Here is a 13310-nt window from a genome sequence, read left to right as displayed (position 1 = left end):
ATCATCACCAATGTCGAGGCAAAATGGCCAGGATCTGTGCATGATGCCAGAATTTTCCGCGAGTCATCATTATGCCAGACATTTCAGCAGGGTATGATTTGCTTTATACAATTTTTGTTTTTTCGTTTTTACTATATTTGTGTTGTACACTTCAATCATTACAGGACAGTACAATGGTTACTTGCTGGGGGACAGAGGATACCCTTGTCTGCCCTATTTAATGACACCCTACCCTGAACCTGAGCCTGGACCACAGACACGGTTTAACCTGGCTCACAGCCGAACACGGGCCAAGGTGGAGATGACTATAGGGATCCTCAAATCTCGGTTTCAGTGTCTGCGTGGGCTCCGGGTTAGTCCAGAGAGGGCATGCGACATTATTGTGGCTTGTGTTGTGCTTCACAATATTGCCACTATAAGAGGAGAGAGCCACCCTCCTTGTATTGAGGAAGATGGCCCAGAGGAACACCGACAGATTTTAGAGGCCAACAGAGACGGAAGACTTTTGAGAGACAGGATTTGTCAAAATTACTTTTATTAGTTTTTTTTGCACTGGTCTGCCAGGCAGTTTATTTCTTCATTTCCTGAAAAACAATAAAAGTAAAATTCATTAAAATGTTTTTTTTTTTATATTGCTTTACACATACATACATACATACATACATACATACATACAGATAGATAGATAGATAGATAGATAGATAGATAGATAGAGACAGACAGACCACTTTTAACATGCAACAGATTAATATTCAGACAAGTTCTCACCTTAAGGCGATTCTCAAGTAATTCTATTTCAAGTGCTGCTTTTTTAATGAGGAGCCTTTTCTCTTCCATTTGAAGCTGTATAAGGTCCATCTCCATGTCACTTTTTCTTATTTGTTTTTGAAGATGGACCTTATACAGCTCCTTTGCTGGCAACTAAGGTGGAAAAATGTAATAAATGAGATTGTTTGGTCAGACAATAAAATTAAAATATGGACACATGGACACAAATTCTTACCCTGCTTAGATTGTGTGCTGAGGCTGAAGGACCCTCATCTGTGGGCAAATCCCTAGGTATGTACTATGAAAGGACAATGACAGTTTGTTACTCTAATGCAAAAAGGGGCCATACATCATAATGGTATGCATCATACCTCAGTGGATCTACCAGCATTGTCCACTTCTGTCACAGCAGATGTGGTCTCTTCATCGTCATCATCATCTTCATCCTACAAGACAAATATTCAAGTGTACATTATTTGGCAAAAAAAAAAAAAAAAAAAAAACCCTAAAAGTACCTGACAACAAATCACTTACAACTGTGACAGACTGTGTTCTTTCTGGAGAGTCCAATAATACAATCCGTCCATCAGTATCTATAAGAACACACAACCCGTTAAATTCTCAATATTATCAAAGAAAATAATACATCATATGCAGTTAAATAAAATAAGCCTACATAAATTAATCTTGTTCAAAAAGCCTTTAAGTGACAGAGATAGTAATTTATCAGGATAAAAAATGAAAACAAATCATAGAGGTAAACTTACATTTCACCCTTTTTTCACCATCACTTGTGGTGCATAGTATGTGTGATGAACTGCCCCCTGGAATGCCAGCAACCACTGGTCGCCCTTTATTAAGGGACAGAGCCAGCTCCTCAGATGGGGTGAGGGGAGGTGGTGGTGGCCCCCCGCCAGTTAGACGGGCTTCAGTCTTTTTTCTGTTAGCTGCATGACAGAATGAATATACTAAATCCTGTTATAATAATAGTTCAGTAATTGTGTAATCAAATATTACCTTTTTGCAGAATGTTTTTGTGTTTCATTTTGACTTGGCTTAAAGTTCTTGTGGCTCCAGAAGGATTACACCTTATTAAATAAGAAATATACATTATTATTTCAAGCTAAAGAAATAAAATGGCAGGAAAAGTAAATGCTTTCATAGTGATTTAACATATTCAAAAGTATGTATAAGTCATACTTCATTATTTTGCATTTCAATAAAACGGGAGCCAATACCAAATTTGTAATTTAATACACTCACGCATTTACTCTGTCCGTTATTTTTTGCCAAGCCAACTCTCTTGCTTTAGCCGATGCAGCTGTATTGCTTCTTTTTAATATTATTGGCTTAAACTCCTCATAAGCATGCATTAAAACTTCCAACTCCGCCTCTGTGAAATACGCGGCTCTCTTTTTTTCGCTTTGAGTTTCCATGGTGACTCGTGAAATCGGCGATCCATTGAAAATGTCTTTATACATGCACCGTGCACGCGCATTAACTCTGGGTAACCAGTCAGAGGTTGATTAAGCTAACTCTTCTCAGGTGTTTTGGAACCGACATACTCATGGTATGCCTGTTTGGGGTAAATCAACCCAGAGGTTATAGTTTATCAAATGGTAAGTTAACCAAGCTTTCTGGAATACCCCCCTGATTGGCCGTAATCAAAACAAAGTTCTGCCTTGAGGTAAGCGGCCAAAGGAAAAAAACATGGAAAAAACCTTGGAGCCGGTGTTGCAGTGAGTTCAGTTCCCCTGTTTCCCCTTCGGCGCGGATGCGTGAATTCCTGTCATTTCGAAGCGGAAAATGTGTGCTTTTTTATCCCAAGCGTCAGTTTCTGATGTTATTTCCTACTTTTCATCCACATAAGGTAAATTTCACGTTGTTTGTCAAAAATATTAGTAGAATGTATTGTTTTTGGAGGTTTTATAGCTCAGTCTTTCATAGGCTACAACTTGTGAAACTCTGTACAACAGCGTCAAGTTAATAAACGAATTTCGACAGGCGCATATGTTGTTGTTGTTGTTGTTTGTCGGGGTTGTCACACAACCTTATGTTTTCCATAAATAAAAAATATTGCAATGTACAATATTGTGTTGATATTATTGTTAAACTACTCCCGTCTAGAAGAACTTTTAATCTACAGAACCGTCCCATACACCAAAAACAAAGTGGGAACAGATTTTCCCAAAGAACTGAGAAATATGGTTCCCCCTCCCATATTCCTTAACATTATGGTGATAAAAACGTCATGGATCTATAAAATGAAGATAATCACATAAAGTACAAATAATGTTATTACTGAGGTCCATTTCACGGGAGGAAACCTGTCCACTGAATTATTAAAGTCTCCATCAAAAACAATAAAATCTTCAATTTTCCCCTGTAATATTGAAAAAAAAGTTGTGATAGCCTATATTACATATTAAAAAAGTGGCATTATCAAGTTTACTGACAATGATAACCCATTCCTTCTGCATTTCTGTGATGATTCCACGGATCCCTGCAATTACGTGACGGATTACGTAGTGTACCCATGCTTGAGAATGAAAAAAGAAAAAAAAAATTGTAAAAGAGCGCCATTTAAGCGTCCCACGAGTCGGACACTGACGGCTAGGTAAAGTATATATATATGTATATGTATATTTATATTTACGCATACGTATGTGTTTTTAATCTCATGTGTTAAAACGCATTTATTTTAAGCACTATTCTTTTTTTAAATAGTGCACCTGATAACTTGCAAATAGTTTTCTCTAAGAATTGAAAAAAATAAATCGTCCCACTTTCCAAGAATTATTTATTTATTATCACTTTATACAAAGTCACATTTCTAACTTTTATTCATGGGGATAACATGGACAATTTGACATGGTTTGGTGTATGTTTTTTTTTTTTTTGCCCATCTTTTGGAAAGTTTTAAAAGTAAAATATAATCACTTTTACCACTAGATGGCTGCAGAGCTATTTGACTAACGTTAACTGAAAGCTATTTTCCCAAGTTATTTTATTTTTTTTTTCAGTTGGACTCATATCTACATATTATGAAATCACAATTTGAACAATAAAAATTACACAATTACGCATTTTCTGTCTTTTATAAAGTTAAAGCTGCAGTAGGGAACTTTTGACGCTCTAGCGGTTAATAAACAGAACTGCTTGCGTCTTGCGGAAGAACATCGTAGCCGGAACTACTTCTCTCTGTTTATGTCATACGAAGAATCACAAAGGTACTGGGTTACTCCGCCGCGGTACCCCCGAAGCAATCTAAAATAGTCCGAATATAAACACTTATTATAGGTGCACCCTAGTGATTCAGGACAAGCCAAAAACACGGTTTGGAAAATGGATTCATGGTGTACTCATTTATTATGTAAATTTTTCTACATTTTGAACACAAACAAAGTTACGGACCGCTGCTCTGATTGGTTATTTTTTACCGGGAGCGCATGGCTTTCTGCAAATGGCAATAGGACCACTGGGAGGAGCCAGAGGAGCTTGATTTTTTTCACAGATTATCTGTCTCATATTCTACTGTCAGGACATAATGACAGGTTTAATAAATATGTACAAAATATTTTTTTACAAAAGTTCCCTACCGCACCTTTAATTTGACATAAAAATCAATGTATAAAAACATATTGGAAAAATTAATATTTTTTTATTTATATAGAAAAACTGCAGAAATTAAACAGAGTAATAAACAGAGTAAAATTACATTTGTTTTAAAAACTATTCTTTTGTTACAAAATTACATTTTGCCTGGGGTCCCTAGACACCCCAAAGACCATGAGTGTGACGTAGATCGAATAAATATTTAAACACTATAAATGAGTATAATTTTTCTTTTTTTCTCTTTTTTTTTTTGCTAGAATGGATTCGAAACAGTATGACACAATATTAAACTACAATAATAGTGGTAAATACCCAGAAAATGTATCCATGGCCGAAAAGTATGTAATTCGAAGACGTGCACATCAGTATGTTGTCCAGGGTAAGAAACTTACTGTACACTTATTTATATACATTTATACTTATTATATTATACTCACCTATAGTTATTTCATGTATAGTTATATGTGACATTAAAAACACTGATCTTAGTATTGAAGGTTTACCGTTTTTTTCCACATCATCAATTTAACTCATAATATGTTGCTAATAAAAATGGTGCATTTCAGATAAAAGCAATATATGTAAATTTTTATATAGATGGAGTGCTGTTTTATATCTGCAATAAGGGAACCAAAAAACAGCTTAATGTAAAAGTGGTTAGAGGTGCTGAAGAAGCAGACAGCATTTTTCAAGAATTTCATGCCAGTGAGGCAGGTAGTAGTAGTAGTAGCCCTTTATTGTCACTAGTCACAAGTACCAGCGAAATTAGCCATCAACCTGTCCATACATACATAACATACATACAATGGGGTAGACAGAACAGGAAGACAGGGAATTGAGGAAGAAATACAGCATAACATTGGGAAAGTGAGGAGAAAAAAAACAACAACACCCATACTATGCTCCTTTTGGGAGTACAGAATGGGAATATGAAAAAACACCTCAGCAACAAAAGCACATACACCATTAACACAAGACTTTGCAACTGGGGACGGAAATTGGGGGGGTCGAGGTAATCTAGTGCAGGCAGCAGTCGTCCTACCTTGCAGCTAGAAAGCGCTGGTCATGGACCCGCTTGACAGACTGGCGGTACAAAGCGGTGAAGGCGAGGGATGGGGGTGGGGAGGTGAGTGCATATCTGTATATGTGTAAGAGTTTGTGTATTAGTAGGCCTGGAGAGTTGCGATTCTCTCTAGATGCCTCAGTCCGCAGATTATACAGCGTCAAAGCAAGTTGCCATGGAGACAGCCTTGGTCAGGTCCTAGACAGAGTCAACAACAATCAACAGGTGTGGGGGAAACGGGTTGAGGGACGCAGAGCGTCTCGTTGCCATGCTTTCCAAGGGGAAAATTTGTTATCCAGCCAAAGCCAAGCTGGGAGTGGAGCCGAAAGAAGATAAGATACCAGTTGTTTTGGTCTAGTAGCCGCATTGCAATTTAACAGTCACTATGATTGTCTTTTTTGGTCTCCAAATCCTCCAATATCCTTTCCAAATCTGTGAGCTTCACTGTGATGTTATCCATATTGCGGTTAATAGTCTCAGTCTCAATGCTGACCGCTCTGCCCACTACTTCAATCATGACGGGCAGCCTTGTGAGGCTTTAAACAGCTGTTCCCATCTTCTGAATTTGCCGATAATCCAGGGCAAAGCCTAATCCAATCATCAGAAGACCTGTTATCATGGTTCCGAATAGGTAGATGTCTTCAATGTCCTCCACAGAAAGAGCCGCCAGACACACGACCCGCCAATTCGCCCCCGCGTCCATCGTGCAGCCCGCTGCGAACGTTCCGTCAGGACAGTCAGGTTCCCCTGAACCCAAGCTCCTCGTCGAGAAGATGGTGTCAATTGCGTTGAGAGACCAATTTATCAAATCCATGTTTTTAGTTTAGGAAAGCAGTGCAGAGAGTCTCTCAAAGTAGACAAGACAAGAGACAGGCGAAGCAGGCAAGGCAGGGGAGGAGAGGAAAGAAATGCGACCGCCTCCGTTGAGAGCTAAAGTAGTAGGTGGGCATAGTGGAAAGGAGAAGACAATGCATGCCATATCTAAAAGATATTACTGGCCAGGAATGACTATTGACATTGAAAACTGGGGGAGTTTTACTATAATTGCTATTTTATGTCCACAGTTCCAGTTCCTAAATATAAATGAGAACATTTAAAAATCAGTTAATTAATTGTATTTTTTATTTTTGTACCAATTTGCAGATTAAACAGTGTTTTGCGTGCCAGGCGAATAGATCTGTCAAAGTCCAGGAACAATACACTCCAGTAATTGTGTGTTTTATATTATTATTATTATTAGTGTTATTATTATTATTATACAATTTTTGTTCGAATAATTAATTGCCTAATTTTTTTGTGTACTGTAGGTCCATGAACCATGGGAGTTGGTAGGCATGGACTTAATTGGCAAGTTGTCCATGACCTCTTCTGGTAATCAGTACATTTGTGTGTTCAACGATTACTTTACAAAGTGGGTTGAGGCTCATCCACTTACCTCCAAGACGGCAGAAGAAGTAACAATGTGCATTGTTAAATTATTTTATCGTTTTGGGGCACCGAAAAGAATTCTTACAGACCAAGGCAGGGAATTTGTTAACCAGGTTTGTATTTCCATTTGCTCAACAACTTACTTTATTGTTGATGTAGTTGTTATAATTTTTATTATGACAATTTATTTATTTCCTCCAGATCAACATAGAGGTCTGTGAACTCTTCGGCATAAAACGTAGCCTATGTTCACCGTACCATCCACAAACCAATGGGTTAGTGGAACGGATAAATGGCACGATACAGAGGTAAGATCAGTAATTGTGTAATTGCAATAATAAATTGACAACAGAATGGTAGAGCGTGTGATCTACACAGAGGGCTACACAAATCAGTATCATTGATGGACTGTGAATATTCCTCCAAAATTGTGTGTGTGTGTTTGTGTGTGTATGCATGTATGTATTTACATCTCTCACATTTGCAACAAGATATTTTCATTCCTAAAATGTATTCTATTAATAAAATAAATTAATATGCATATGTGATATATGATTAAACTTAGAAAATTAACATATTTAATTTGATTAATTTCATTTATTTATATAGCACAAATAAACTGAACAGGAGTTGACCGCTGTGCTTTTCAGCCTAAAAGACTGAGATACATGATTAAAAAGAGAAATAATTCAACAACACATAATGAGTTGAAAACATAGTTTTTAAATGCCCAGGCAAGATGATAAGACTTTTAACTAAGATTTTAATTCATACAGAGGACAAGGATCTCAGATCTACGGGAAGGCTATTCCTGAGAATAGGTCCATCAATTGCGAACCCACGATCTCCTCTTTGACTCCAGCCATGTTCGAGGCTGGATCAGAGTGTACCTATTTGTGGCCCATAGATACTGACTACCTGAAATTTCTGACAAGCAAAAGGGTGCAAGACCATTTACAAATTTAAAAACAAACATCAATATTTAGAAATCAGTGAACTGGCAACCAGTTTAGAGGCATTAGAATAGATGTTGATGTTTGCGGACTCCAGCTAAAAATCTGGCTGCAGCGTTACCACATACCATATGGTATACCATATACAACCTTATTATCTTTCCAAGCACAGACTGTATTTAATTTGTCCAGCCAGAATGTTTTATTATGTAATCAGGATCAATCAAAACATTAGTATGCGTATTGACAGTGATTACAAAACAACATCATCAAACAAAACAGATTAAAACAAAAAAGATTAATTGTGACAAACTCTAAGAATCTAACTTAATATAAACAATCAGGTGATGGTGATTTGTTGTCTGTTGAGTGGGGGACTGTGTTTGTTGGAGTGAGTGAGCCAATGAAAATTTGTGTTTAATATAGGATTATCATACATAATAAAGTTAGTTTTGTATATATCAGTTTCATAAAGCAGTGTTTCCAGTTTAAAGTAGTACCAAGCTACACAAACAAAAAGTCAGTAGTAGTAACATAGAATTTTAATTTCAGCGCCCTAGGAAAACTGTGCCAGGAAAAACCACATTTGTGGGACAAATACCTAGATGCTGTGTTGTTTAACATCAGGACGAAAAAACAGCTTACAACTAAGTATTCCCCATTTCACCTTATATTTGTAAGAGAGGCACACTATTTCTCTGAAGTTCCTGAAACTTTCAGTGTACGTTTTTTCACTGCATTAAATATATTTGATATTTTTTCAACTATTTTTATAACTTGCATAGATATCAAATTGTTAAAATGTATATAATTTCTTTATTTTTCTATACCTAGATTAATGCCACAGTGGAAGATATGGTCCAGGCAGGACCTTGTATATGAGGCTGCGAAAAATAATATGCAAGCCTCAAGGGACAAAATAAAAGAAAAAAAACAAGCTTCCAGGACGGCAACCCACACTTTTGTTCCTGGTGAAAAGGTGCTCAGGAGGAACATCCGAAGTCAACAAAGGAAAGGAGGGAAATTAGAGGTTTTTTGGGACCTTTCACAATCACATCCATAAAAGGCAAAAGTGCAGATTTGATAAATGAGAATGGTGTGTCATTCTCAAAAATAAATTTTGATCACTTGGTGCCATTTGTGGACGAGGAATCTCGAATTCCTCACAGAATCAGAGAGTAAGCCAGTCAACCATCTGACAAATATTGTGATCTTGATTATGGTAAGTTGCATCCTAAATATAGTATAATTGCACTGTAAACGATTTCTGTTGTTTTCACAGTATTATTGCTGTATTATCAGAGAAAGCTTACTGTAGAAACAGTTTACAGTAAGTTGCTGTCAATTTTATAACTTTTGCAGTATTATTGCTGTATTTCCAGCTTTGTCTTACTGTAGAAACTATTTACAGGACAGTTGCTGTCAATTTATGCTATTCTTTGAAAAAAAACAATAGAGTGGGAAAATAATTACAGTAATCCTCATATTACTGTTAAATTGATGACAGTAATAATCAAACTGACAAGGAATTTTATTTATTAATTATATATTTATTTATAAGGAATTTTATAATACATCATTTCATAAGGTAACCCATATATTAAGGCATTTGGCATATAGTTAAAAAAAGTTAAATGATTTATGTGGGTGTTTTTTAATTGCGTATCTTTATGGTTGCCAGATTTTGACACAAAACCCACCTAATCTCATAGGTTATAGCCAACAATTTTGTGGGTGGGAGGTAGTTGTAGAGATGTAGATGTCAAAAATATAGGCTAGGTAATAGATAAAATCAATTCCCATGATATATTTTTAATATTATTATTTTGCTTTCTATTAAACACACTAATTACAAAAAGAGCGGAATCGTACGCGATATACCTGGCAACCAATCATCTAAACCGTCAGCCTGCACTCATTTTCCAATTCATTTTCTGAGCCTTTGAGGATGAACAAGACCAACGAGAACCATTCAGGTGAGATATACAATTTTATTCAATATATTAAAGATGTGTATTTCAAAAAATTTCACCCCAAAGGGAAGATATTCGTTTTAACGTTACCACTAAATAATCGGTGGTGAGTTTGATAGTAGTCTGTAACACAAACATTCTAACGTTAACCAAATATTAATTATCACAAGGTTTGCTGTTAATGTTAGTTAATAATTTCAAGTTTAGAACAAAGTAATCGAAATGTTCTTGTTTCTGAACATTTGTGTGTAACTTACACCGTGTGCGTGTGTCCTGTCGCGATCGAGGCCTTACGCGCCTAAACCTAAAGCTATGTTCGAAATCGACCTACTGTATTACACTAATGTTATGCACGACTTGAAGGGACAATCACAGTGTTTTCAGTCATATTATACATTTATTGCGTGTGTACAACCGATGTATACATTTAAAGTGAATACACAGGCAGTGAAAGTCGGGCCGGATTAATTCACTCGTCTCGTTATAGTCCTTCTTCAGACCAGACCACATGATTTTGCTCACTTGTTTTCAATAACTTCTTCAAGTGCATTAATATCTGAATATAGCCACTGCCAACGCACTGCGGATAATTTAGTTGTATATTTGATATTGTGTGATATTCACGATAATGGCTATTATAATCTCCGTATTCTTGTCACTTTGGGTGCTTCTCATTTCTTATTTGTGACAAATCAGGTTCTCCCTCGAAATCGGGTCTCTGTTAGGACACCAAGAGATCTCAAATTAATTGTAATAGGTACATAAATAAATAATAATAATTTAATAGATTAGCCATTTTTTACAAGTAATAAATGAAATGCACAGGTTGAATAATTAATACTAGCATTCAATTATTTAATTTACTTAAATTATATGTTAAGTTTTTTTGTGCTATTTTTAAGTTGCATTTAAGTTGATAGCTTGTCATTTCTGGTCTTTGAAATTTGTTTTCTTTTCAAATTATTTATTTTGATTCTATATATTGTAATTATTTTGTAACCTTTTTATCCTTGGTGAAGTCACCAGATATGGATGGGTAAGTACTGCATCTAAAGTTAAAATTGTTTGGAAATAAGATTAGAAATGCCTTTATCTTGCAAAGTGTGTCAGTACTCAGTAAAATCTATTCCAGAATTTGTCAGACATGCTAAGGAACACAGGAATCTTGCAAACTATAGATCTTGCAAACTTTCACTTCCACATCTGGGGATGCATGGTGAAACGAATATCTCTGTGTAGGTCTATGCAGTGTTGAATATGTTTTTCATTTCTTTCAGCGTGTATGTTGTTCGACATTGCAGCGTGCTGATGAGTTAATAAAGAGGTAAGTCATTTTCAAGTCTGTTTATCACATTGATGTCGGTCAAGCTGTAGTGCAACTTAATTTTTGTGTTTTGTTCTCTATAAGCAGCAAAAACCTGGGATCTGCATTGGCCCTGTCAAGTCTGGAGAGTGTTTTTACCATTTAATCAATTCAATTGTAATAAAAGTTTTTAAATGGACTTCTGAGTGTTGTCATAATTTACGTGACATCTAATAATCAGTAATATAACTGTGTGAATTTTTTTTGCATACAAGCCTTTATATTTCATTATTTTTTAAGCATGTAACAGGTTGTAGTTAGTTATATGTTGTGTATATATGTGTATATGTGAATATAAAAACTACCGTAATCAATTATACTGCATAGTAACTTTACAGTATTTTAAAATACAGTGCAAAAACATGAACTGTAATTAATTTTACAGTATAAATATACTGTAAGTTATTATACAGTATGTTGTGAACTACTGTAGTCAGGTTTACAGTAATATTACCGTGGAATAAAATACTGAAGCTTGCTGGCTATTTGTTGCCAGTAAGTTACTGTTGATTTTACGTGAAATTTTTTACAGTGTGTTGTAAACAGTACTTACTATTTGTAAATTTTTTCTTACATATATATCATACTATATTATACAGATTTCTTCAGTTCCTAACAGAACTTATTTTCTTGTGATTAAGTTTGTTTAATTTCTCCAGTCCCCAGCACAGGGACTCCGGTCACCAGCACAGCGACTCCAGTCCTAAGGACAGCGACTCCGGTTCCCACCATAGTGCCTCCGGTCCCCAACACAGTGCCTCCAGTCCTCAAGACAGCTACTCCCGTCTCCAAAACAGTGCCTCCGGTCACCAACACAGTGCCTCCAGTCCTCAACACAGTGCCCCTGGTCACCACCACAGTGCCTCCGGTCACCAGCACAGTGCCTCCAGTCCTCAAGACAGCTACTCCGGTCTCCAAAACAGTGCCTCCGGCCACCAACACAGTGCCTCCGGTCACCAGCACAGTGCCTCCTGTTCTCAAGACAGCTACTCCGTTCCCCAACACAGTGCCTCCAGTCCTAAGGACAGGGACTCCGGTCTCCAAAAAGGGCCTCCAGTCACCAGCACAGTGCCTCCAGTCCTAAGGTCAGTGACTCCGGTCCCCAACACAGCGCGCCCGGTTCCCAACACAGCTACTCCCTTCCTCAGCACAGCGACTCCAGTCCTTAGGACAGGGACTACGATCCCCAGCACATTGCCTCCAGTTCTAAGGACATGGTCTCCCATCCACAGCACAGTGCCTCTGGGACATCATGATATTAGTAAATCACATCTTAAATACTGTATTAATGTTGATGTTTTAAACAATGGTTATTGTTTTTACTTTTTTATACCATGGTCTAAAAATGTGTACTCAATTCTGATTTACCTGCAGGCCATTATTAACTCTGCTGTATCTTTTTTTGTGTGTGTCATACTGTATTTAAATCATTCCTTTGCTGACAAATCATCACCTTTGAATTATAAGGTTCCATGCAAACTTTTTTTTTTTTTTTTGTCAAAATCGATTTATTTACATATTCCTCTTCTCTGGACTTATTTTGGCAGGAATCAATGCAGTGTGGTCAGGAAAAAGTGGATGTGTACTGATGGCCAAAATTGGGCCATATAAAATCTTTACGATGGACATAGCATGCCTTGCACCTGGCAGAGAACTCGAGAGCGAGGTAATGATTTTCACTCAAAATAATTTTTATGTCTTATTGCTGCTTTAGTGTTGGATACTTAGCATTAAAGTAATATGAAACTCGAATCCTGATAATAATTAGTCAGTTTAAAAATCTGACATTCCTGTTACTAATATAACGTGTGTGTGTGTGTGTGTGGGTGTGGGTGTGTGTTTTTAAGGTTATTAATGCATACATTCTTTCACTTGTGAGGAAATATAACCAGTAGCATGAGGGCAAGGCCTACATGATTGACAGCTTTGCAATGACCAAAATATGGCAAGGGTCACATAAAATGTTAAGAAGGGTATGGTAATGTATTCCAGACTGACACCATGTCTACACTGGATGCGACAAAGTGACCATTGCAAATCATTTTAATGTTGTGTCAGTACTTCATAAATAAAACGAGGCAGCAGTGTACTGTCAAGGATTTGTTGTGTCGTGCCGAGTCCAGTGTATACAGCATCACTGATTATAA

The 13310-nt window shown here is 36.7% G+C and overlaps 1 protein-coding gene and 1 long non-coding RNA gene across 3 annotated transcripts; one reads left to right on the top strand and one right to left on the bottom strand.

Annotated features, from left to right (window-relative positions):
• Positions 1-457: 457 nt before the first annotated feature.
• Positions 458-2414, bottom strand: LOC113047490 (uncharacterized). Of its 2 annotated transcripts, XM_026208879.1 has the most exons (8): positions 2032-2414; positions 1786-1856; positions 1536-1715; positions 1303-1361; positions 1140-1214; positions 1004-1066; positions 769-921; positions 458-584 (listed from the first exon to the last, which is right to left on the bottom strand). In XM_026208879.1, exons 1-8 carry the CDS (start codon positions 2247-2249, stop codon positions 570-572), a joined length of 834 nt encoding a protein of 277 aa, XP_026064664.1. In that variant the 5' UTR covers positions 2250-2414; the 3' UTR covers positions 458-569. The 2 variants fall into 2 exon arrangements, with proteins under 2 accessions (XP_026064664.1, XP_026064665.1); XM_026208880.1 differs by lacking the exon at positions 769-921 and having other exon boundaries at positions 496-584.
• A 4344-nt stretch (positions 2415-6758) lies between these two features.
• Positions 6759-11849, top strand: LOC113047525 (uncharacterized). Its single transcript, XR_003276282.1, has 4 exons — positions 6759-6987; positions 7076-7182; positions 8662-9049; positions 11823-11849. It is a non-coding gene; the product is annotated as an uncharacterized LOC113047525 (long non-coding RNA).
• The last annotated feature ends 1461 nt before the right edge of the window (positions 11850-13310 follow it).

This window comes from Carassius auratus, chromosome 28 (genome assembly GCF_003368295.1).
Source record: "Carassius auratus strain Wakin chromosome 28, ASM336829v1, whole genome shotgun sequence".
NCBI lineage: Eukaryota > Metazoa > Chordata > Actinopteri > Cypriniformes > Cyprinidae > Carassius > Carassius auratus.
This window is presented reverse-complemented; position numbering and strand designations above follow the sequence as displayed.

What these genes read in the sequence shown, in the direction of transcription:
- LOC113047490 (XM_026208879.1), bottom strand. Translation starts at nt 2,249, where the DNA reads ATGTATAAAGACATTTTCAATGGATCGCCGATTTCACGAGTCACCATG. An exon ending in ATAACGGACAGAGTAAATGC is followed by an intron (nt 1,857 to 2,031) that starts GTGAGTGTATTA and finishes TTATTTAATAAG; the next exon opens with GTGTAATCCTTCTGGAGCCA. An exon ending in CAAAAACATTCTGCAAAAAG is followed by an intron (nt 1,716 to 1,785) that starts GTAATATTTGAT and finishes TCTGTCATGCAG; the next exon opens with CTAACAGAAAAAAGACTGAA.